Genomic DNA, 26,963 nt, shown 5'->3' with positions numbered 1-26,963 from the left:
TCTACAATATGTGAGGTATCCAGAATGTTTTGGAAATAAGCTAGACATTGAGATTAAGATGGAGGAGGGTCTGGATCTGTGCTGTCCAATGTGGTAGCCTCTAGACACATATGGTATTGAAACTTGAATTCACTACAACTAAATAGAAGAAGTAAAAATTCAGAGGGCTCCTGGGTGGCTCAGTAGGTTATGTATCTGGCTCTTGATTTTGGCTCAGGTCATGATCTCAGGGTCCTGAATTCAAACCCTGTGTCAGACTCCTGGCTGGGCAGGGAAGTTGCTTAAGATTTTCTCTCTCCCTGTCCCTCTGCACCCCCCTCCTCAGCTTTCTCTTATTTTCTCTCTCTCTCTCTCTAAAAAAAATAAATAAATAAAAAGTAAAAATTCAGTTCCTCCATCACATTAGCCCTGTTTCAAATGGTCATGTGGCCAATAGGGCTGCCGTATGGGACGGTGCAGATGCAGAGCACTTCCAGGAATGCAGAGCTTCTTACTGGACAGTGCTGGTCCACATGGTATTTTTTCCTCCTCCTCAGGCAACTGTGATTCACCACAGGCCTTTGAGACAGCATGGAACCTGGTGCGATGCGTGCAGAATTGACGAGAGTGCAGGGGAGTCAGGAGGGCAGAGGACACATTTGTCATCTACCCCCAGGGAGGAGCAGTGTTGGGGAACAGGAAGCCTGTGGATTTTGAGACAGTCCGGGCTGGGGAAAGGGGAAAACTGACCTGCCATAGTTACCAGGTGGCTGGTGATGTACTTATCGGCTCCTTGGGGTATTAAAATGGTTTCTTTACAGCTTTGGGCTCACTGGAGACTTGGAGAAACTAAAGTCAGCTTTTGAAGGCCCAACAGAAAGCCTGGAGGACAGGGAGGGCTGGCAAGCAAGGCAGTGGGGGTGGGAAGGGAGAGGAGGCCCAGGACAGGGGACTGCAAGTGCACCAGTCACAGCGCAGCTTGGCGGTGGGGTGCAGAGGTACACCCACTGGCATTACGTGCCCACTGAATCTCTGCAGGAAGAGTATCTTTCATCAGCATTTGAAAGTGAGGGGACAAGTAGTGAACAACTATATAGAATCAATAGCCCTTGTAGCCAAGTGCTCCTTTGTAGGTAACGGAGCAGCTGTGTAGATGCTCTCCAGCAAGAACACGGGTAGGGTAGTCATTAGCATTTGAAATAAAAACCAACAGTTTAAGATAGAATGAGCTTTCCAGAGCATTTGCAGGGATCCAGATGAGATTTCCTGCCATTTCCTTTCCCAATACCTACCCCTTAAATGTCCTGAACTCCACCACTGATCTTTTAAGCAGCCAGGCACAGGACTCCATACTCTGATGCTTAATGCACGGTGACAAGCCTGGGTTTTGCATCAGGAACTTTTTCCCCCAGTGGGACTGAACATTTTCTCTAACTGGGCCGCCTGAGAGAGACCCAGTAAAGGCTGGACAGCCTTATACATACCCCAGTTCCTGAGGTCCCCTCCCAACCACAGCCAAAGGTAGACACCGCCCCCGGCACATATCAGCGCTAACCTGGGGACAGAACAGCTCACAACATAATCCATTATTTGTGACACCAAGTAAGGAAATGTTAACGCTACTCTAGAGGCCCACACATTTAAGTAACCCACACAAGCTGCCAGCTCAAGTACCACACTGCATCCTGGAGGCGGAGAAACTAAATAAGAAAACACAGAACACAAGAAAGCCCTTGCTCTGCACAAGCGTTAAGATGCCTCCCTGCAATAAAATCTTCCCACGGAGCTTGTCTATTCCCCTTTCTGTTGGGGAAGCTTAAAACCCTTTCTGGCTCAACATGCATCTTGCTTATGTCAGACTGCAGGCCAGAAAGACTGGCTCCTAACTCACCTGAGAATAGGAGACCAAGAGGAATCTTTGGTACTAACGATCAAGTTGAAAATATCTTGCACTTTCCTGCCTGGTTAAGAGCAAAGGCCTGGCCACTCTTATTTACAAGTTTAAATGTGGTTTTCAGAGCTCCAAAAAGAGACCCCCTCCCCAAATTGTTTTCCCCTAAAGAAAGGTAAAGTAACAAGCCAGTGCCCAGCATTTGCTTTTCCTCTCTAGCCCCGTAAATACGCGCAGTGTCTCTTTAAACAAACACAAAACAGGACTCTCGCTTATGTGCAAAATTTCACACAGCTACTTGTCCTACTGCAAAAAGCCCACCTCTCTTAGAATATGAGGAACCTGCCAGGAACCCAAAGGGTCCCCCCACCTCTTCCTGGCCTCCCAACCCTGGCCTCACATGGAGGACTCTGGATTCATTGGTTCTCCCCGCAGGGACACCCCAAAGGTGGGCTTGCCGGAGGTGCGGCACCTCGTCATGGTAGACACCTGTCAGTGTGGGCCAAGTGGGGACTGACGGACATCTGGGCAGAGCAGTCAGAGAAGCACAGCAGCACAGGCTCACACGGGATGCTCTTCACCAGGCCTTGTTCCACGGGCTCTATGTCTATGAACTCATTTTCTCCCCACAGCAAGTCTGTGAAGTAGGTCTCTCATTTTGCCCCCATTTTACAGAAGAGAGAGAGAGGCCTGAGGTCACCGGTGTTAAGTGGTAGGAGTGAGATATGAGCCCAGGGGGGCCGGCACCACAGGCTGAGTTTTAATCACTACCCGCTACTGCCAGTCCCGCGGAGGTGTGCATTTTACCGTCACAGAAACCATCGAAGCGGAGAAAAAGAAATCACAGACTTCCTAGGTTAAAGGGGTCTTGCATGAGACACAAAGAGCACATGGTAAAGTGCCAGAGTCGTGCAAAATGCAGACATACTATTGAAGGTGGACTGGGGTTTATGGGCTCAGACAGGTAAGGCTAAAGTTAGGGGGAGGAGTTCCAAAGCACAAGACTGCCTCCTCTACCCCCAGCTGAAGATGGGCCCACTGGCCAGCAGGCTCCTCTGCCACCTGTCCTCAGCTCCCTCTCCCCGGCCCCCCAAGTCCGAGGAGCTCTGGAAAATTACTTAGTGAACCATGACTCTGTCCTCACACCTTTCCTTAAGAACTAACTGCCCCCACTCCATCACTGTTTGCTGGAGGAAATTTATGACCAGCCAGTCCAGTCAAGAAAATACGTAAATCATCTTCTACAAGTTTCATAGCGCTCTAGAGAAATGAGTGTCCTCCTTTATGCTGAGCTGTGAAGTGTGTACACTTGCGTGTGACAGGCATATGTGGGATACTCACAGAGGGGTACTGCCGGGAGGGGACACGTGCCTTCCGGGGGCAATCTCCGCCAAGCAAATGGGATGACGTCAGCTCCCCCAACCACCTTCCTGAGGGCAACTAATAATACTCGGCAGCGAGAACCCATTTCTCCTGCAGGATCGGTGAAACCTGGACTGGAACGTGACTGCAAATATGTGCTCAGACCTGTTCTGTCCAGAGCCTGGAAGCTCCCATGCTGAGCGAAGAACTGAGGGAGCCCCTGGGGGACATGCTCAGCTCCCAGCAGGTGAGGCATGAAGCCTAGCCTCAACCTGGAGGAAGGTCAAGGAGCATCCAGAAGCATGAATCTTAGCAAAGCACGTGAGCATCAACTTTAGGATCTTACTTGTAGCTCTTCTCCCAGAATTTCACTGGCCTAACATATGAGGTGATGAAAATGACGCTCCCGAGAAATGGGCTCAGTGGAGTAGAAAAGATGGAGGTGACAATCGTCTGAAAGAAAAGCATGGCAGAATCTGAGAGTCTTGAGTTAAGGCAAAAAAAATTTTTCAGTGTTATCATACATTGAAATATTATCTCAGGTTTTGACTCGTTTATATTAAAGCTGTTTTCTCACCAAGGAAAGAAAGGAGGGCATACACTTGATCTCTCTGTGTACACAGTCAGGAATATAAAACTTTCAGTAGTATCCTGCTAGGTCTTATTTCGCCAGCATGAAAACCAAATGATTCTCATAAAAATCCCAGCAGCCTGGGATACCCAGAGTATGATTTATGGCAAAGACTTAATATCTAAGGTTTGGGAAGAACAGTTTCTTTTTACTAGGATATCATTAGCAGGACAAAACACACTGTGCTACATTTACTAAAGTATTAAGTAGCTTTATAAATAATTAAAATTAAATTACACTTTTAAGAGAAATAAATAGCACTGTTTGAGAAGGTAGCATCTCCATTTCTCAAAGAATCTTTTCCCACTATTCAAAAAAATATGTTCCTTATGATATATTGAACACCAATGACTCAAGTCATGTCTGATTTATAAGCTAAAAATGTATACAGATGAAGTCACAGCATTTTGCACTCTGTATGGGTTTCTCACGTCCTGGTGGGACTCACTTTTACACACCCTAGTTAATCAGAAACATAATTGTTCAATATTAAAATTGGTTTTGTGGTCATTTTTGGAATTAAGACCAATTAACTGATCTCTAGAAATCTTCGGAAGGTGTCACAAAGGCTGGTCCCTTCCCAGTCTGTGTCCATCACTCAAGGACTGCTCCTAGCTACCAATCTCACACGTCACCCTGGTGCAGGGGTGACAGTGGGACTGTGGCTGAGGCGACAGAGGCCACTGTGGTGCCAGATTGTCCAGGGCTTACACAGGCACATTGTGCCTCATCCCTTGTCCCTGCGGGTCGGGGCTCAGAGCGTCCCGCTACAGGTCTGATCTGACCTCCTACAGGGCTGATCTCCCTGCCTGGAAGGGGACTTTCTCACCACTGCACAAATTGAGGTCTTATTTCTTTACTCTGTGTTCCAAAAAGTACTGGAACAACGTAAAAAAGAAATGCCTGGCACAGATAGGAAGACTCCATGTGTCACTGTCAATCAGAAGATAGAAGTGATCCAGGCACCCAAATGCTTTCTTATACTCTCCGCCAGGTGCTAGAGGCTGGGGGCTGGGGGGGTTGGTCATGGGGACCTTACCACCCACTTACATGTAAATCCAGAAAAGAAGAGCCTTGTGCTATCATGGGCACTTCCCCATGCATTTTCACAGACCTAAACTCAAAGTTTTGCTTTCAGAATAATTGTGTCTATTTTATTTTTTTCAACTTGCTATTTACCTCCACGCAACCTCAGAAGTGAAATGACATATCCTCCATTAATAATCCATTCCGTTGTGGAATTGTTTGGGTATCAAAAAGATCTCTATTGTGCTAGAATTTAAATCCAATTCCTTTTATTTTGACCTCGTGCACATGGAGAGCTACAGAACAATGAGCTACTGGGAAATCTATTATCACCCATCAGTTTTTTCTTCATTGGAAAGCTGAAAATATTTGAAAACCTGGGCCACAAAACACACCAAATTAACCATGCCCCTTGTCACGGGAAGAAAAGGGAACTGCATGGGGGATGTCATGGAATAAAAGTACCGAAAAAATGTAAGAAGGCAGAGCCATGGTGGGAGTGGGGGTGGGCGCAGATTTTTCTGACAGGAGGAGGACAGGAGGACACTGGGGGGTTTGCAGAAAAACCAGGACAAAGCCACATGGCGCTGGGGCTGGGCAGGATGCTAGAGGGGCTGGCACTGCTCTTCTTTTTGATTCTATATATTTCCCCCAAGATCATGTTGTCCATTTTTTAAATGCCAGAAACAATTACCCAGAATTTAAGTCCGGAAAGCAGTCTGAGCCTGTAAATAAAGTTCAATGTGGTAGGAAAGGAAATAAAGTTTAACAGGTCAGACATAGGGCAGAAGTGAATAGGTGGCCTCAGAGGTTATTTTATTTAGGGGAAATTGATGAAGAAATCCAGCATTCTCAAGACAAATATGAATGCCTGTGAGTATAACTGCTCAGGCAATGCCAAGAAACAGGGACTCCGATGAGAACGGGCACACGGGGCTCTCTTTGCTTCTTACCAATAGGGAGAGGGTGACTCTGTCAAAAGCTTGTAAAATGAAAACATTTACATCAGTCCTTAAAGTTAAAAACAAATCATTTGAAGCTCAAAAGAATATACCAAATAGAAAGTTGCCTTCCCCGTATATACATTTAACAGAGATAATCTGGCCGGGTCTGTGTAATTACTGGAAGACAATGGTTTTGTATGGTCTCTACTTGTAAAAGGGTGAGCCCTCTCATCCGTCCCTGGAGGTTACAAGCTCGGAAACTAAGAGATGCTACCGAGGGAGAAAACATGCTAGTACTGGAAAAAGCAATTTACTAAACAGTGCCCCGCTGGCCTGATTGCTAATTCAGTTCCAAAATGGAGCAAATTAGTCCCTTCCTGATGCCAGGATTGAACCCACAGCTTCTTAATAGAGTGATAAAATAATTAATGTTTCAAAATTAGTCGAGATCCAGGGCTGGTAGCTTAGGACCCTCATAACTTTGCCTTGACAGCATATATATCCAGTTTTCTCAACTATTTGGGGGGTGGGAGGCTCCAAGTACCATAAGCTGTCACACAATGGAGGTGGTCAGGCTCCAAGGTCACTTCAAAGGCTCTGTATCTTAGGAGAAGGGAGGAAGTGGATGTCACTATCAGGAGCAGTTTTAGGAACAAGGCATGGGGATCAATAGAGTGTCCTAAAACAGAGCCACCAATTGCCAGATGAAATCTACATCTCAAATGTTCAGTTTCCTGAGAATAAGTCCACCCACCAAGAAAGCACTTAGATTTAATATGCACCGGGTAAAATCTGAGGTAGATGCTAACACCATGTTTATTCTTGTAGGAGATATTAAGCGCCAGATATGAAGTGCTTGTGCGTGAACCCTCAACACACAAACAGGTCAGGTAATTGAAAGTTATGGCTCCCAGAAGGGTCTTAACTCAGCTGTGGAACCTCAAGGAGTAATTAATATCCCTGAACTCACCTAACAAGGAATAGGAAGCACAAGAAATGCTACAAATCTGCATGGGACCAAAGTTAGGATAAAACTAGGAATCATAATGTCAAGTTTCAAATTCTTTGTGCAACACCTCAACCACAAATTTGCATCATCCAATAATTTTTATTTAATAAACAGACTTTATTTTTTAAACACTTTAAACTCAAGATCAGATGTGTGTCTAAGCAGACACATTTCAGAAATAAGTAAAAATCACCTCACTCTTTCATCTCACTGTCTTTGTGTTTTAAATGACTATTTAGAAAAACTAAAATTACTGTTATTATAGAAAATGATTGCAGTTAAAGGGGGGAAAGAGGGAAAAAGAGTGTAAAAGCTACACTCCCCAAATTTTATTTTCCCTCAGCTTGTTCTGCCAAATAACCTTGAAATACTTCAGAAATATCAATGCAGGTCTAAGAATAGGTGCACAGAACAATGTGCATTGTGAAGCCAGCTCTTGGTAGGTTTACAAAGATGCTTTTAAACAAATGAGTCTGGAGAAGGGCATTTTTAAAAACCTAGAATATATTATTTAACGATTATCCCAAATATGTTTCCATGCTTGTACACGAAGGTAAGTCCCAGAAACTGTTCATGAATCGTCTTTAATGAGCCTCATGTGAACATTGTACAAAAGGAAGTTCTAGAACCGGGAGTCACAGATGCCAGGGGATAAGAATCTTGGGCAAGCTTCTGAAGATGAACATTCCAAGATCCACCCCCTGAAACATGATTTTAAAAGTATGGGCTGGGCTCAGGGATTTCATTATTTAACAGGCTCCTCCAGGGATTCCAATACAAGTACTCCTTGAAATACCTCATGGAAAGCACAAGTTTAGGAAGTATAAATTGGATGGGAAGGAAAACCTTTGAGGGCAAATTTTAGGCCTGAGTCAAGGATATTTTTGTTTACTCTCACTCTTCAAGATTATTTTTTATTAATATATCTCTCCACATACTCACACCCACCCCCCATGCAATTAAGCTATCTGTGTCAAAGTGATCTTTAGGAGCAGCATCTCAAGTTTGTTTTGAAGTCAATTAAAACTAATTATCATTATGAAAACACTTAAAAATCGACAAAGAAACCAAATGAAACTCTGAACAATAAAACTAGGCTTCTTGGCTAAGAGCAGCTATAAAAACCATCAATTATTTTTTTAGGTTTTAGAAAACTTTGGTTAATTTCTATGTGCATCACATTCTGAGTTTTGAATATCACTCACATATGTGATCATTAAACTCCATCATCATATGGTATGAGATAATCAATAATAGTCTATCAGAGACATCAGCCCTATCTGCAGTGTTTAGTAGCAGCAGATCGATTTACACTATTTTGTATAAGTCAACTGAACCAGTTAAGCAGTAACTTTCTATTTAAAAGGGTATCTTAATGCAGACCTGTGCATTGAAAATGGAAAGAATCAAGAAAAAAAAAAAGTAATCCTGGATATGCATTAAGAAGCAGGAAGAGTTCAAAATTAAGCAACATCTTTTAAGGCTAAGTGGCCTAAGGGGAATCCAAAGTGCCTCCCCACGTCCCCATTAAAATGCAATCTTAAAGACTTTCAAATCTTTTCATTGCCAGGGTTCAATGAAAAGCTGGCATCCATAAAATGTGACTCTCAGCTCACAGGTGAAAATAGAAGCCCAAAGGATACGAGGCACTGCAAAGAGCTGAGCAAACACGTGAAATGAAGAACCCCAAGCCATCTGCCATGGAGCCACATACGTCATGACGAATTGTAACTTGTGAAGCAGGTCCCCGAGCTGAAAGCAGAAGGAAAAGATTCATCAGACAACCAGAGTAGTAGCTGAGTCTAGGTCACTTACAGTGAGGAGGAGGGGGACAGTGAAGCTATTCGTCTCCCTTTTGCTCTTACCTTCCCTGGTCCTACACGCAAGGCCGTTGTTTGGGAAAATCTGTAACAGCAACAAGATGATCCTAGGAAACCTGAGTGGTTAGTGTCTCCAGGTTCATTATCCAGCCAACAGGTGCAGCGTGTCTGAGCACTCATGGTTTGCTCTTTCATCCTTCCCACTGGGTCTTTTAGAGGAGATTCATACAAACGCCTATCATCATTGCCACTGTTTGAGTTTTTATGTAGCAGGTTTAACTTAAAACCCTTCAGCAGCTCTTGCTGGAGGAAAGAGGTCCGTACCACCGAAGCGCCAGCTATAGGGTGCTTTAGAAAGCCGACACAGGCTGTAGATGCTGCTATGGTTGTTCAACAAGCCAGCACAGGAAAATGTGGAGTTCTGGGGTATTATGGGGGGTGAAGAGGAGAGACTTTACGCAGACTCAGGGTGACCATGAAGGGGAAACACTCAGAGGTTTTGGCTAGAGATTCAGAAGAGGAATGGGCCAAGAAGGATGGAGAAGAATGGGCAGGCCTGGCTGGGGCCCTCTGCTTTGTAGGAAGAAGCAACCGATGAATCCCAGATGAGGAATTCCACTCCTGGTGCTCCCATGTGCAGTACGTATCCTACCAGCATGTTCCCTCAAGTTCATACACTCTTCATGCATAATGGAAACTTCAGGCATTATGTGTCTGTTCCTAGACTTGCTAGCACACGTGATAATACAATACATTCCCTGAGGCTAGGATATGAAAAGAGGAAAAAAATGGAATTCTTAAATTAGGCTCACCAGGTGTTATGTAGGACAGCAGAAGAGCACCAGGAAAAGAAGGAAAAGGTTGGGAAGCAGGACCATTAAGGAGAGGATGCCAGCCCTGAGATAATTTAGCAAGACAACAGAAGGCCAACCTTGTGATTTGGGGATCCAAAGATGAGGTTTTTCTGGGTTGTTCCATAAAAGTGGAATGGGACAGATGAGGCCCATCAGAGTTGTCTCCCCAATCTTCCTCTTGCCTCTCTAGTCTCCCCACTCTATCACAGACATCCCGGTGCTAGGGAGTTAACTTCAGAGTGGAATTAAACCTCATCCGACAGGAGTAGAAGAGGACCAAGGGTAAAAGTCTTCTAAAGGCACAGCAAACATGGAGTTCTTAAGGAATTAGTGGTGGCTGGTTAGGAACAGAACCCGTGGGGTGTCGTGGTGCCCAGGGACCCAGAGATGAAGCAGCAGAAGTAGAGAGGAGTGGGGAGGGCCACCCAAGGTGGGGGACAGGAACAAAACAGAGAAAGTGGGGAGGGCCAACAAGGAAAGGACAAATGGGAGACTGATGACATGCTTGGACCTGAATCACCCTCAAAGGATGTGAATCCGGGAAAGAAACACAGACGTCTAGTTTTTGCTGATGACTTTTCACTTTCTTTACTCTTGCTCATGCATCAATCACAGAGGGCTGACTCCTATTGGCTTCCAAGGTCTTTCAGAAAGGCCACTTTGGTTCTCATCTTGGGGTTGCTTGAAGCTTCCCAAGTCTATTCTGGATGGGACTGCCGGCTCCCAGGGCCTTAGACATTCTGACAATTGAGAAGACGACGGCTTACTCTGTTTTGTCTACTAAAGATAGCATCTCTTGGGTTCACAAGAGTGAAAAGAAAAACAGTCTTTTCTCAGAAGACTGAAAACCTGAGTTTCCCCCAGTCAGTAGGTGACCTGGATGGACTGAGACAGACCGTTCTAACACAGATTTGAACAGATTCGAACTCTTGACTCACTTCCATTAAGATATTTTCTTTAAAGGCCAATATCATTTCCTTTCACCCTTGCCATGAACCCAACCAGAGGAGGCACATGCTAATCACCAAAAGGGAAGACTATCAACACATGACACTGGATGACATCAAAAGCTGAAGTCCTGCAAAGTGGTGCCAGGCTCTCTTGCATGAACTTGCTCAGTTATGCCTAACCAAATTCTATCACACAAGACGCCTCTGGGTTTGAAAGCCACTAGTTCCTCCAACTGTCAAGAAATCTTAGTTTACTCATTCAGAATTGACCTTGTGACTCATGCCTAGAAGAAAACTACAAGAATGAACAAGATTACCTTATGTGATGCACAACCCCCCGAATACCCCACCAATGAATCAGGGGTTATGGAAAGTTTCTCCTTTTCTGTGTATGACTATATCCTGGGAGGCTTTTAAGCCACCTTGTGAAAAGCTGATAAGTAGGTCAGACATAGCAACTACAATCAGACAGAAGCCCTAGGGAAAGCCTCATCTGCAAGTTTAAAGCTCTAAGTGAAACTTGGCTGCATTATGATTCAATGAATCTATTATAATTATTTTTTGCTTAGCACAGCGACTTGTATTTACATATAAGCAAAACCAGTAATCAGGCACATGCATTCTCATGCTCTAATTGCAGCTGAGACCCCAGGTATCTTTGCTCTTTTCCTGTATTGATGTCTCAGCTTTTTCATAAACATCATGAAGAATAAAATACAAGTTTTGTGAAAGATTTTCAATATGCATCTCATAAAATAGACTCTGCTGTTCTCACTAAAAAAATCAGAATTCCTGAATGCCAGTTCTTTGTGTATCTAGGATCCCTCCACAACACAGTAATTTAATCTCCTTCCCCAAAGACCACCAGAAAAAGGAGACGCTATAGATGTGTCAGATGTCAACATGGTGCGATGTTTAAGAACATGGGCTTAAGGACAAGCTGCCTGAATTTGAATTCCAGCTGGCATCCATCATGGGGATGATAACAGTTATAGTGTCATCTGAGTATGAAGTGACTTCATCTTTGTTTAGGACTTAGAACAGTGCCTGGCAATTTTAAGTGCAATATGAGAATAAGAATTTGACAGATGTTAGGATAAATGGAGGTCTTATTTTGAGTATGTGCTTAGCCCACAATCAGGAAATTCTAGAGCCCCCATCTAAAACAACTGAGACTTACCAAGTCTAGGTCATCCTAGTTTTTGGAGGAAGAAACCAGACTCATGGGGCCCCATGGGCTGCCCATGTGAAACCAGAGGTCCAAGTACCACCTGTGGGTTCTCAGCATGGTGGTAGAAATACCTACCACCAAATCTCACCATGTCTCCTCAAGACCAGGAGCCCTTTTAAAGACAGCAGTAGGAAAACCTGTCTGACATGCAGCAGCAAGGGACAGCAACTCCTCTACCTAAGCCTTCCTGCTAATGGGCAAGGGACAAGGGTCACAAGTGTGGACATGACAAATGTGGCTGCAGCCACTATGAGGGACCTCTTCTCTGCGTGCACAGTGACAAAGAGCTCGGATCTATCTTGGAACGTCCCTTTCAGTGTCAATGCCCAATTAATAAAATAGGACACCATCCAATGAGTCTGGCAACATTCAAGTGGATCTCAGAAAGGCAGGCTTCTGGGTTCTCCGAGCTTCTTGAATGCACAGCTCCAAGAAGGAGGATATGGCTTATGTATTTTATTCCTAGAAGTGTGGAGAGGTATATTTCAGGTTAAAAAGACCCAACCATATTTTCCCTCTACATTTTGTCCTTCTCTTCAAAAGTGAAATCAAGTGAAAAAATGAAAAATCTGTGGGTATTCAAAAGGTGATGCCTAACACAAAAGGAAGAAACTCAAGTATCGATCATTAATGGAAAGTATATATAAGAGGCACTTTACTTCCTATTAGACCATCGTGTATAAAATCAAAAAACATCTAAAATAACAGTGATTCAGTGGAGGGGCACCTGAGGGAGCAGTCAGTTAACCATCTGACTCTTGGTTTCAGCTTAGGTCATGATCTCAGGGTTATGAGATCAAGCCCTGAGTTGGGCTCTCAGCGCAGTCTGCTTGAGATTCTCTCTCTCTCTCTCTCTGTCTCTCCTGCTCATGCTCACTCTCTCTAAAATAAATAAATAAATCTTTTAAAAAAGAGAGAAAAGATTGATTCAGTGGAAACAGCAGCATTAACACCTTTCTAGTAAGCACTGCTGCATACAGCATAACATTGCACTGAAGCACTCTAAATAGAAATCCCACTTAGATTACCTATGAAATTGCATCTCTGCAGATAGTTCAAAGCCTCTGTTTTTATGAAGCTTAACTCACCCCTTATGTTCTCCTGCCACGATCTTAAATCTCAGCCCTATGGAAGCATAATAAACTTCACAAGTTATCCAAGTATGACTATAGGAGAAAACAAAAATCATTTGGGTCTTTTCCACCAAAAACACTAGTAAAAGAGTAAATGAAGTCACAGTGGAGTGATTCTGGCTGTTTCCCAAAGAAAGACACCATAAATACTCTCACTTCCAATGACCCTTTTGGGGAATATCTCTTCAATTAGGTGTAGACAATGCTGTCATACCTCTGCTATAGAGAGGAAACTCAATTTGCATAAATTCACAAATTATTTTTAGAAAAATGTCACTAAATAAAGACAACCCAACCCATTTCTTTGCTAATACCTTCTGAAATAATATGTATGCCATCTTTCCACAGGGCATCCTCTACCAACAAAATAACTCACAATTTATTGAACATTTTAATATTGAACACTATCTTAGGGAGCTGCACATAGGATATTTCATTCGATTAAAGTGTAATTTCCCTTCCCAACCCCAATCACCACCTTTCCTCCTACTGCTCTAATCCTAACCCTAGTCTTATTGTCTCCCAGATTACTTCTATCATGCACATTTTATCTTTTTTTCTTTTCTTGCATTCTGTTGTTAAATTCAGCCTGTTGCCTTCTCAGAAAGGTAATGCAACTTGTGATTATGAATGTCTGAACCTGAAGAGGCATGCAGAGCTGAAAGGCATGCTCAGGAAGGAGGTGATGTGAGGAGCAGAAAAATGTTCAAGAAGGAATGGAAAAAGTAAAGCTAGTAACACCTCAAATGTGGGATACCAGTTTTGGGGGGTACCAGTTTTGGGGGAAGGGGAAGCACCACTTTTATAGAATAATAGAGTGATAACAGCAAATGTGATCATTTAAATATAGGGACATTAGCTCTAAAACAAATATTTTCAACTAAAAGCTGACAATATGAGTTAGAATTTTATAAGTTGAATAAACATGTTAAGGCAGGGTTACAACTGGTTACAAGACTGAATTTCAGAAGATCAAAAACAGATTCTACCTCTGTATATGATGTGCATTGAGAATTTATTAAATAGAACACAGTTTAGCAAAATATCGATGTGCTTCGGGGAGCATGGTTATACACAAAGGTTATTCCACTATAAAAATAATAGAAATAACTTAAAAGATTGTAAGAAAAAATGTAATTAATAGTTGAAGACAAAAGAAGAGAAAACTTCCAATAGGCAGAATGAAAAATGAGAAAAATAAGTCTGAACTGACATTGGAATGACCCCAAGAGGATACAAATATGGATGTGGGCCTTTGCTGTTAAGGACTTGGGATTTTAATAGACTTGACAGGCTGGCTGCCATGTCCACAAAAAGGTGAATTAGAAAAAACCCCACCTACCAGTGCTGGGAAAAAGCAAAAAAAAACTTTGCCTTCTTCTTGGTGTAGAGTAGAATTTGTCATCCATAATACACCAAAACCTTAACCATCATAATACAGGGGAGTGGGATTTAAATTTAAAATATTCCAGAAAAAAAAAATAAATAAAAAAATAAAAAAATAAAAAAAATAAAATATTCCAGAAGCATGGGAATGCAGAAGCAAATGGTCATAACACAAAAAGGGAGGATGACAAAACTTTCTTGCAAAAGTAAATGCATATACAGTCTTCAGGGACATTTCTACAACCGGAATATATAGGTCTCCCACAGATAAAAACAACAACCTCCCACTAAAGATCAGTCCATAGTGAAAATTATGAACATAAAAGGAAAATGGGTAAATGAGAAGTCAGTAAATTCAATGCACAAGATACTTAGCATCTCAAGAATCTTATGTAATACAGCAATATAAAAGAATCTAGACCCGTGGGTTGGGCGGGGACCTGGAGGACACGGGGCGGGGGGGGGACAACACGATGACAATGATGACAACAACAACAACAAAAAAGAATCTAAATAAATGAGTAAGGGTTGACATAAAAAGTAAGCAATAATAAGAGAGTAACATTATATGAAGAAAGAACAACTGGAATTGAAAAAGAAAGAAATGCCAATTCTAGAAGGGAAAAATGAAGGCATTAAAGTAAAACTCCAGGAGATGGTGTAAAAGCAGATTAGCTACAGCAAAACAGAAAATAGAGAAATGGAAGATCTGAGTAAGTTACCCAGAACACAGCACAAAGACAGGAAAAGATTTTTTAAAAATCTCAAAGGTTAAGAATCATACATGACAGAATAAGAAGACATAACATACGTCCAATTGGAGTTCCTGAAAATATGAGAGAGAAAAGGGAGAGAAAATATTTGAAGGGAAAATGGCTCAGAATTTTCCAGAACTGAGGAAAATTGATTGAAGAAGCACATCGAGTCCCATCAGGTTAAATAAAAAGAATCCACACCTTACTGCATATCATAGTGAAAATGTATAACATCAAAATCAAAAAGAAAAATATTTCTTACAGATTACCTATAAAAAATGTGGATGAAAAAAATGTGGATGATAGCAGACTTTTCATTAGCAATAAATATATGCCAAAACACAATGAAATAATGTTTTAAAGGTTTTAAGAAAGACTATTGAATTAGAATCTTGTAGAGAACTTAAGTATAATTTAAGTGTGAAGAGGAAAACATAAGGACCATTTCCAACAACATCTGAGAGAATTGATTACTCATATAACTTTGCAGAAAAAAAGACAACAAAAATGTGCTTCAATAAGAAGGAAATTTAGGGGATGCCTGGTGGCTCAGCAGGTGAGCACCTGCCTTTGGCCCAGGGCGTAATCCTGGGGTCCTGGGATCTAGTCCCACATCAGGCTTCCTGCATGGAGCCTGCTTCTTCCTCTGCCATGTCTCTCATGAATAAATAAATAAAATCTTAAAAAAAAGAAGGAAATTTTAACCTTGAAGGAAAATAGAACATACAAGAATAACAGTGGAGAGAAAAAAACAGCTAAAATGTTAGAATGTCAATATTAGAATTGTACAATTAATCATAAAGCTAGTAATTCACTTGAAGGCATAACCAAGTATTGCATGTCATAAATATTTAAGATATGAGAGGGAAGTTTGGAATTAAAGTGTTGTCTTTGGATTGTTTGAGAGGAGGGAAGAGATTTTAGTTAATTTTATATGCTAATCAAATGTGCTTATTAATAATTTAAGAGTAACCACTAAAGCACCAAAGTATTCAGTCTCTGATGTGTGTCAGAATCACCCAGAGAGCTTGTAAAACAAAGAACTAGTGGCAGAGGTTCTGATTTAGTAGGTTTAGGATGAAGCCTAAGAATAACTTCCCGGGTGATGTTGATGCTCCCTATCTGGGGACCACACATTGAGATCCACTTCACTAGAGGACCAGGAGCACAGTATTCAATTTTCAAAGCACTAGAGGAAAAAAACGAATTAAAAAGTAGTCCATTCCATCCAACAAAAGGCCAGAAAGAAGGGGTAAGAGGACAAACAAAAAAACAAAAAAAACCCACCATACATATGGAGGAAAAAATAGAAAAAACTACAAACATATCAGTAATTGTAGTCAATGTAAATGAATAAAATTTGCCTATTAAAATGTGAAGATTCTCAGTGTGTATTTTTTTTAAAGTCTTGCTAAATGCCTTTGTAAGAAATATTAATATGACTTAGAAAGTTTTAGGTAAAATTTTCCAGGTAAATCCCAATCAAAACAAAGCTTGCTTAACTATATTAATATTAGACAAAATTGATTCTCTCAATAAAATGATAAAAATCAGTACATCATAATAAAAGGGAAGAGTCATCAGGAAGATGACATGATTGGAATTTAGGCACTTAGCCAAACAGTTTCAAAGTACCTAAGGTCAAAGCAAATAGAATTACAAGGTAAGATTACAAATCTACAATCAGAGGGGGAGATTTTTAGGACATGCATCTCAGAAAATGATAGTTTAATTAGATAATAAATAAGCATAAAAAACATTTGGCCAATAGAATTCATATGCTTTGTCTAAGAGATGTATGTATTAGAGTCCTGCAGTAAACCGAAAGAGAAAAATAAAATGTTGAAGCATATATACATTTATAAGAATTGATGACTTCCTGCAAAAGAATTCTTAATCAGTGCTAAGAATTGATATCACGCAAACTGCTTTGCAATGACATTAGGTGTCAATAAGAAAATGATGGCAAAATAATACCAGCAACCATCTGAAACTTTGCATTTAGATTTATCATCAACAAATAAAACACTGAACTAATTAAAATGGTAACATTTAGAAAATATTTAAAAATGAATGACAATAAGGGGTGCCTGGGTGGTTAAGCATCCCATTCTTGGTTTTGAGTCAGGTTGTGATCTCAGAATCCTGGGATTGAGCCCCGTGTCAGACTCCATGCTCAGCATGGAGTCTGCACGGGATTCTTTCTTTCTCCCTCTGCTCCACCCCCCATTGACACTCTCTCTGTTTCTTTCTAAAAAGAAATAAATAACTAAAATGTTTTTAAAAAATTAATGACAATAAAGAGCAGTAGTATCAATCATAACATGTGGGACTCAGCTAAAGCACTTTGTAGAGGAAAAGAAATAGCCTTAAAATGTGCATCTTAGGAAAACTTCAGAGTTTATCTTGACAGGCTATTTTTACTATAAAAAATGAACAAGAATGTCATAAGAAAGGAAAATATAGATGTTCTTATCTATTAATATAAATGCAGAACTCTAATAAGACATTTACAAAATGAATCTACAAATGTATAAGAATAATCATAATCAAATTTGCTTCCTATCATAATGGTTTAATATTAGAAGAATGTCAGTATTATTCACAACATGAAAAAAGTAAAAAAAGAAAAACTATATGACACTCAATTCATACAGGAAGGATGAGGAAAAATAAATTCAACACACATTGAAACAAATCCCTTCCAATCTAGTAATAAAAGAGTTCTTCTTATACCTGATAAAGGATATCGGTGTCATATGACATTCAACACCATATTTAATAGTAAAATATAAAATATCAGAATTATTCAGGCAAGAGGTATCACGTGGGATGAATCTGATTAACCTACACCAGAAAAGTGAAACTAGAAACATTAAGTGAGATTAAAATCTAAGGAAGGAAAAAAAGGAACCTGGGGTAATAATTTTAGTTTATCATCTGTGAAGAGCAGTCTGGAAAAATGTAACTGAGGAGAGAAATAGGGATGATAGAGGATGAGAGTACCCAGCAGGGGTAGGCTACTTAGGCAAATGAATATGCAGCTAATAAAAGAAAATGCAACAAGCTCTGATGCTTTGATTAGCCGCCCTTATGCAGCCAAATTCGAACCCCTAGGAGAACAAGACAGAAAATATTAGTTAGGTTCCTATTCCATAACTGCTCATTAGTGCATCCATAAATGCAAATGAAGTCACCATTGCACATTGAAATTTTATAATCTACCAAGGGCTATGAATGCACAAAACTAAAAGGTCTTCTCACCACCCCTGAGTACTAGGAATTAAATGAAGCATGGCATCCGTGAGTATGTTTCTGCTCCTGGGGGCTAGCAGGAGTGCGGGTTTAGGTAGGTGGGGAGGGGCTTCACTGAAGGAGACAGGGCAGATTCAACAAGGGAGAAACAGGAGTGAGCGAGTGTTAACTTTTGTTCTTTAAGCAGCCTGTTCACATTGATCTTGGAGCCAAGCAGTAGAAACCATGTAGTTTATGGACACACCCAGCCTTCCTTTTCCATTCCTTAATCCTTTCAATGCCTTATGTTAGGCTTCATTCAATTACTCTACATAGGACAGTTTTCCTGCTGTTGTTTTGGATTTTATTTTAGAAAAGCCAGCTTTCCAGATTCTGTTTTGGGGGCTTCTTCTCTCTCAAAGATCCATTATAATCCCACATGTGGCAAATACTGTCTTTAGGAAGAAGGTGCAAGGTTCATAAGCCTCTATCAGGATGTTAGGTGCTGCCTGTGCACGTTTAGCATTTTAATGAGAGAGACAAATAATATTATTTGTTACACGCAGCTATGAGGCAGCTTTTCCTCCATCAGGTTTGAATGCCCCCCTGCCCATGCCATCCACCACATGCCTCCAGTACCTCTCATTTATGTACCCTCCTGAGATGTGATACTTGTACAAACATTTCCTCAATAGAAGGAAATTTTATTTCCTAGTAGAAATAAAATGATTCATAAAGTGATGTTCCATATGATAAAGCTTTCTGCTTTAAGCATCTAGACTTTCAAAATTTATGTTCTTTTTAAATAAAAATGTAATAATATAGCCTCGCTTAAAAAATACCAAATAGTTCAGAATTACATAAAGTGTAAGCAAAAAAGTTTTGTTACCTACCTCATTCTGACTTAACTTCCAGTACAAGCCACAGTTCATGATGGCTGAGGAGTTACCCTTCTTGGCATTTTCTACCCGTGAATATGTATAAATGTGTGTATATATATATATATATATATATATATATATATGAAGTCCAAAGTGGATTAACAATATATACTTCTCTGAAACTTGATGTTTCTTTTTTTTAAAGACATTTATTTATTTGAGAGAGAGAGAGGACACAAGCAGGTAGCGGGCATACAGGGAGAGGGAGAAGCAAACCCCCCACTGAGCATGGAGTGTGACAGGGGGCTTGATCCAAGGACCTGAGCCAAAATAAAGATTTGATGCTCAACTGACTGAACCACCCAGGCACCCCAGAAACTCTGATATTTCTACCTCATATATCCAACATTGGTACAAATTGCTCTACCTAACATCTAATTAGCTGCTTAATACTCTACTATTTGGCTAGATAATCTATTGAATCATTACACTATTTGATAGCTATCTAGTTGCAAAAATTAGTTTAAAACCACGGCTGAAGAAAATTCCATATACTTATCTAAGACATCATACAAAGCCAGTGCAGTGGCTGTTAATCCAGTGTACTCACCAGACCTTGACCACTGGACACATGGTCTGCAATGGGCCCTCTAATCATGTATAGAGGGGGATATCAGGCTACAACTCTCCCCTCACTACAAGATAACTGAAGCCAGAATAAGCAGGGTCTGAGATACAGACAACAGGCATATCCCTGCACTAAAAATCTAGCAGAAGGAAAGATGTGCTTAGTTTTGGCATAAAAACTATTTACTTTATTTGCTATTTTCACCACAAGATGTCTAGCTTTCAATAAAAAATTATGAGGTAAAAAAAAAATATGAGGTATACAAAAAGGCAAGAAAAATGTACTCCTAAAAGACAAAGTGACAGAGCAAGTCTCAGATATGACACTTAAGTTGGAACTATCTGATAGGATAATTAAAGAACTATGATGATATGTTAAGGGCTCTAAATAGAAAAGGTGTACAATATGAAAGAGTAGATGGATAATTTCAGGACAGAGATGGAAACTATAAAAGTAAGACTCAAATACAAATGATGGAAATGGAAACACTATAACAGATACATAGAATACTTTCAGCAAGCTCATCACACTAACACAATCAAGGGAATGATCAATGAACTTGAAGATAAGTCAATAGAAATGACCTAAACTGAAACAAAAGGATAAAACTGAGGGAATTCAAAAAAGAAAATATTCTTACACCATACACAAAAATAAATTCAAAATGGATGAAAGACTTAAATGTGAGACCTGAAATCATGAAAATCCTAGGAGAGAACATAGACAGTAACTTCTCTGACATCAGTCATAGTGATTTTTTTCTAGATATGTTTCTGAGGCAAGGGAAACAAACCAAAAAAAAAAAAAAAAAAAAAAAAAGAAAGAAAGAAAAAAAAAAAAACTATGGGGACTACATCAAAATAAAAGGTTTCTGCAAAGTGAATGAGACAATTAACAAAACTGTGGAAGGAGCCTCGGTGTCCAACGAAAGATGAATGGATAAAGAAGATGTGGTTTATGTATACAATGGAATATTACTCAGCTATTAGAAATGACAAATACCCACCATTTGCTTCAACGTGGATGGAACTGGAGGGTATTATGCTGAGTGAAGTAAGTCAATTGGAGAAGGACAAACATTATATGTTCTCATTCATTTGGGGAATATAAATAATAGTGAAAGGGAATATAAGGGAAGGGAGAAGAAATGTGTGGGAAATATCAGAAAGGGAGACAGAACGTAAAGACTGCTAACTCTGGGAAATGAACTAGGGGTGGTAGAAGGGGAGGAGGGCGGGGGGTGGGAGTGAATGAGTGACGGGCACTGGGGGTTATTCTGTATGTTAGTAAATTGAACACCAATAAAAAATTTAAAAAAAAAAACAAAATGCAACCTGTAGAATGGGAAAAGATATCTGCAAATGACATATCCAATAAAGGGTTAGTATCCAAAGCATATAAAGAATTTATAAAACTCAACACCTCAAAAATGAATAATATGATTTTAAAAATGGGCAGAAGACATGAAGACATTTTTCTAAAGAAGACATCCAGATGGCCAACAAAGCATAAAAAGATGCTCAACATCACACATCATCAGGGAAATGCAAATCAAAACCATAATGGTGTATCACCTCACACATGTCAGAATAACTAAACTCAACAACACAAGAAACAACACATGTTGATGAGGATGCAAACTGAAGCATGCACTGTGGAAAACAGTATGGAAGGTCTTCAAAAAATTAAAAATAGAATTTCTCTACGATCCAGCAATCACACTACTGGGTATTTACCCAAAGAATACAAAAACACTAATTCGAAGGGATATATGTACTCCTATGTTTATAACAGCATTATCTATAGAAGCCAAGATATGGAAGCAGCTGGAGTGCCCATCAATTGATGAATGGTTAAAGAAGATGTGGGGGCAGCCCCGGTGGCTCAGGGGTTTAGCGCCGCCTTCAGCCCGGGGTGTGATCCTAGAGACCCGGGATCGAGTCCCACATTGGGCATCCTGCGTGGAGCCTGCTTCTCCCTCTGCCTGTGTCTCTGCCTCTCTTTCTCTGTGTCTCTCATTAATGAATAAATACAGTCTTTAAAAAAAAAAAGAAGAAGATGTGGTATACACATGTAATGGACTATTATTCAGCCATAAAAAAAGAATGAAATCTTGCCATTTGCAATGACATGGATGGAGCTAGAGAGTATAGTGCTAAGCTAGAGAGTATAATGAAATAAGTCAGTCAGAGAAAGACAAATACCATATGATTTTACTCATGTGGCATTTAAGAAATAAAGCACATAGGCAAAGGAAAGAAGAGAGACAAATCAAGAAACAGACTCAATGTAAGGAACAAATAGATGGTTGCCTGAAGAATGGGGATGGGTAAAATAGGTAATGGGGGATTAAGGAGGGCACTTGTGATGAGCACCAGGTATTGTGAGGAATTGTCGAATCACTATATTGTACATTTGAAAGTGATACAATACTTTGTGTTAACTGGAATTAAAATTAAAAATTAAAAAAAATATTACTGAGTATCTAAAAGCTGCATAACAATATCAAGTATCTAACATATACATAGTTTGAACCTCAGATTAAAAAAGAGAAAGAGGGATCCCTGGGTGGCGCAGCGGTTTGGCGCCTGCCTTTGGCCCAGGGCGCGATCCTGGAGACCCGGGATCGAATCCCACATCGGGCTCCTGGTGCATGGAGCCTGCTTCTCCCTCTGCCTATGTCTCCGCCTCTCTCTCTCTCTGTGTGTGTGACTATCATAAATAAATAAAAAAATAAAAATAAAAATAAAAATAAAAAAAATAAAAAAAATAAAAAAAATAAAAAAGAGAAAGAGAGGGATCCCTGGGTGGCGCAGCGGTTTGGCGCCTGCCTTTGGCCCAGGGCGCGATCCTGGAGACCCACGATCGAATCCCATGTCAGGCTCCCGGTGCATGGAGCCTGCTTCTCCCTCTGCCTGTGTCTCTGCCTCTCTCTCTCTCTGTGTGACTATCATAAATAAATAAAAATTAAAAAAAAAAAAAACCTTATAAAAAAGAGAAAGAGAACAGGAGGACAAAAGAAGCATTTGAAGAAGTAATGGCCAAGAAATTGTCCAAAATAATGACAGACACTCAGTCACAGATTCAAGAGCAGATGACAAGGAGGATAAATACCCAACAACAACAAAGCCTATAAAACTAGGCATGTCCTATTCAAACTGCTGAATACAAAAGACAAAGAAAATATTAGAGGCAAAAACTACAAAAAGACATTATACAGAGAAAAACAACAGTTAAAATTACAGAAGACTTACATCAGAAACAATGCAGGGCCAAAGTGGCATTTTTTAAGTGCTAAAAGTGCTAAATGGGATGACATTTTTTGAATTTATTTATTTATTTATTTATTTATTTATTTATTTATTTAAGAGAAAGAGGGCAAACAGGGAAGAAAGAGAGGGATAAGACTACTCACTGAGCACAGAGCCTGATGTAGGGCTTGATCTCAGGATCCCAAATCATGACCTGATCTAAAATCAAGAGTTGGATGCTTAACTGACTAAGCCACCCAGGCACTCCTAAATGGCATGATATTTTTACAGGGGGTGGGGGTGGGTAGGACTGTTAAAATAGAATTCTATACCCAATGAGACCATCTTTCAAAAATGAAAAAGAAATACTTTCTCAGACAACCAAAACTGACCAAGTTAATGGCCAATAAACCTACACTAAAAGAACTCTTCTAGAAAGTTCAGGTACAGGAAGTATGATATCGTTTGGAAACCTGGATCTACACAAAGAAACAGAGCATCATAAATGGAATTAGTAGCAATAAAATACTTTTTCCTTATTTCAATTGCTTTAAAAGAGTAATTTTGCTCTAAAGCATAAATAGTAACAGTGTATTATGTGTTCATCTCATATGTAAAATTAAATGCGTGACAGCACAAAGAATGGGAAGAACTGTTGAAATTCCTTACCCTACACATGAAGTAGCATAATATTATTTGAAGGTATAGTTCTAGGAATTGAAGTTTTATATTTTTAATGTAAGAGCAATGACTTAAAAATAATCGGAAGAAGTAATAAGTCAACAGAAGAAGTAAAATGAAATTAAAAAGTAGTTAGTTCAAAGTGACATCTCTCCAAAGTACTTCCTGTGACCCTTCTGTCCACCGCCTCAATTACTTTCTCCTTCTGGAGATCCTCACTATCTGCGGCTTATAACTTCAAATCACTACAAAGTAGCATAGCATCCTGGTGACAAGGGCGGACTTGGCAGTCATAGAGACATGTGTTCCTATCACAGCCTTGCATCTCATTAGCTGTGTGATCTTGGGCAAGTTTCACTCCATTGAGCCTTAGTTTCCTCCTCTGAAAAGCAGATATGGTAATGGTACCTACCTGAGAAATTTATTGTGAAGATTAAATGACATAATCCAGATACTTTTTTTTTTTTAATCTCAGGACTCTGCTTACATTATACTCTCAATAAATATAGGTTACTTTACTACGGCCCTTATGGTATTGTTTCAAAAGTACTTTTTATATGTTTTTATCTCCTTTGTCCCCCACTGGAGCATATACTCATTGGCAGCAGACACCAGGTATTATTTATAGTATATATTTATTATTTGTCTTCTAGCAGATAAGTAGTATAGGCATATGGCTGATGTAAGTGCAGCAAAAGTTTTCCAGAAAGTGAAACGATGAATGAATGAAACTTTCAGGTGTTTCCCTAGCTCATCAAGTGATATAAGCCATGGCTCTAGTGGGCATTGGTCCAGTGGAAATGTTCCTGTTGCTTCCTGATTCTCATTTACATGCCAAATCCTTGCAATAGCCATGGATTTCCCTTATAAGAGAGGTCTTTACTCTCTTTTTCCCTCTGAAGACTTTAAACTTACCATAGCAACCATCTCAGAATCATCAATACCCTTTCTTCAGTCAGAGGGACTGTGGTTTGGTCCATTAAAGTATTTCTGAAACTGGTAGGTCAAGGAAAGAAAGAATGGGAAAGTCTGTGACCTCCAAGTTCTTGTCCTAAATATGGGAGCCTGGCAAAAGGCACGACTGGGAACCTGCAGGTTCATATACTTACATCCTGTAAAACCAGAAGCTTCCAACCAATAAAGGATGGCAAATGCCAGTGGTCAGCCTTATAAGGAAAATGTGGCCTGATGCAACTGAATCAAGTTCTGCCTTTGGAAAGTATTTAAGGAGGGCTTCCCCTAATGCTGAGTAAGGTGAGTTTTCAAAATTCTTTCAGTGAAGAGAGTCTAGAGTTGTCACCTTCCCTGAATTCCCTGAAGCCACTTATGTAGGTTTTGTGTGCCTTAGGCCCACATCCCTTCCCCATTCCTGGAAGACTGATCAGTAGTGGCTCTTCAATGCTCTGGTTTAATGAACCATCACCACTGCCCTGACGGGAGAACTGCAAATACTAAGCCAGCAGGCAGCCTCCTTCAGGAGAGAAATCTATAGACTTTAAGAAAAAAAGGGGGGGGGGGAGCTGCAAATATTTCTTTAATACATTAACAGGGGAAAAATACATTAACAGGGACACACTTAACATTACTAAATCCATGAATTTTTTTATAGTATGCTTTTACAGGAGAATATAGGAAGCCTGAAAGAAAACAGGGTATAGCCTGTGCACACCAGGCTTGAGATCCCAGACAGGGATCAGGAAAAACTGATCCTTACTTTGAAAGTAGTGGTTAAGAGGAGCTGCTGACATTCATTTCAGCCCTGCATCCTTTCCCTGGAAATAAATTACAGTAAGTTGCATGGTTTGAGTTAAGGGTAACTCATCCTTTTGATGTGTGGGTGGTGTACTGGGGAGTGGAAGACAAGAAAGTTGATGTGCTAGGCTATAAATCTCAACTAAAGGGTGTTTGGAGCTGTCTGGGCACTTCCCAGCAGTTACATGACACAGTTAAGAGCTGGCCAGTTGGGTGACATCAGCTGGTCACCACTGGGGTAGATCTACAGTTCTATGTGGGTTGTGATTTACCCTGCAGGTACTCAGCTGACTAGAGAGCACAGAGCAACACACTTCCAGCAGAGCAGCCAGTGCTGCTGGGCCATGTGTTAACTCCTCACTGTGAACAGGATGGCAGGGAGCAGTGACACAGCTAAACAGGATTGATAGGAAGCCAAGAAAATAAAAACACACACCATGAAAAGCCGGAGGAGGGAACTCTAAGTGACCCATATGCTCAGTCTAAAACCTTCCCTCTTCCCACATCCTCCCCTGCCCCTGCACTGTGAATCATCATCTCTCTAGAATAATAAAATGTCATCCACTCACTACATTTAAGCTTAGATTTCATTTTTCAAAAACCAGTTTTTCCATCTCTCAGCTCTCAACTGATTTCAATTAGTATGTGTTGAGTAATCACAATGATGGTGCATTTTGTTCCATGTTGCAGGAAGCAGGAAACAAATAAACACACCCATGGTCCCACCATTTGAGGAGTTGACAATCTCTCTGGGAACACAAACCTATTGGACTGTGTGCTTTGCTTCTAGATGCAGTGTACAGCTTGTGAAGTTTTCTCCTGAACCATCCAGAGTGGCAGCTACCAAGTGAAAATGTATCCCCAGCACCTGGAAGGTATGTTATGTTTCTACAGTAGCTTTGTCAACCTCCTGCAAGCCAGTCTGTACTGCTATCCTTGGGCAGGGAAGAGTGAGACTGAGTTCAAGTCACTCACTGAGAGAGTGGCTCTGGATAAAGTACCGAATAGCCGGTGCACAGGAGCAACATCCACAGAGATTTATTGTATACTACTGTGTGCCTGACCCTTATCTGGAAATGGGGACATATCAGTAGACAAACCAGGCAAAGATCTTTGCCCTCATGGAATTTATATTCTAGTGGAAGGGAAGATCAAAGGATAAACAAGTCAATGATAGAGCATATTAGGAGGTGGTGAGTGCTGTCAGTAGTCAGGGTGGGTCTGATTTGAGAAGGTGAAATTTGAGCAAAGCCCAGAAAGAGCTGATAGTGGAAGTCCATGGGGAGGGGGGAGGAGCATTTTTAGGCTAAAGAAACAGCTAGAGCAAGGGACTCCACATGAAAGCATGCTTTGCACGGTGAAGGAATGTCAAAGAGAGCTAGATTAAACACAAGGAGAATAGGAGAGGAGGTCGGAGCAGTGATGGGAAGTCAGCTGGTGTCAGTCAGTGGGCCAGTGTAAGGGATTTGGCTTTTGCTCTGTGTGAAATGGGGAGCCATGTCAGGGTTCTGAGCAGGGACAAGATACGGTTTGTCTTTTAGAAGAAAAACTTGAGGGACTTCTAG

At 40.6% G+C, this 26,963-nt stretch overlaps 1 protein-coding gene across 2 annotated transcripts in view; it reads right to left on the bottom strand.

The window, feature by feature from the left end:
* The window catches only part of PCNX2 (pecanex 2), a 288,682-nt gene that overhangs the window by 74,170 nt on the left and 187,549 nt on the right, over nucleotides 1-26,963 (bottom strand). For both annotated transcript variants that reach the window (XM_077894480.1, XM_077894481.1), the window contains 2 exons: nucleotides 8,486-8,594; nucleotides 3,579-3,708 (listed from right to left, as the gene is read on the bottom strand). In XM_077894480.1, coding sequence (XP_077750606.1) covers nucleotides 3,579-3,708; nucleotides 8,486-8,594 — 239 coding nt within the window. The remainder of the gene's footprint in view (nucleotides 1-3,578; nucleotides 3,709-8,485; nucleotides 8,595-26,963) is intronic.

Source organism: Canis aureus, chromosome 4 (genome assembly GCF_053574225.1).
Source record: "Canis aureus isolate CA01 chromosome 4, VMU_Caureus_v.1.0, whole genome shotgun sequence".
In the NCBI taxonomy this organism is placed as follows: Eukaryota; Metazoa; Chordata; class Mammalia; order Carnivora; family Canidae; genus Canis; species Canis aureus.
The sequence above is the reverse complement of the archived record's forward strand: the minus strand, read 5'-3'. Positions and strand labels throughout refer to the sequence as shown.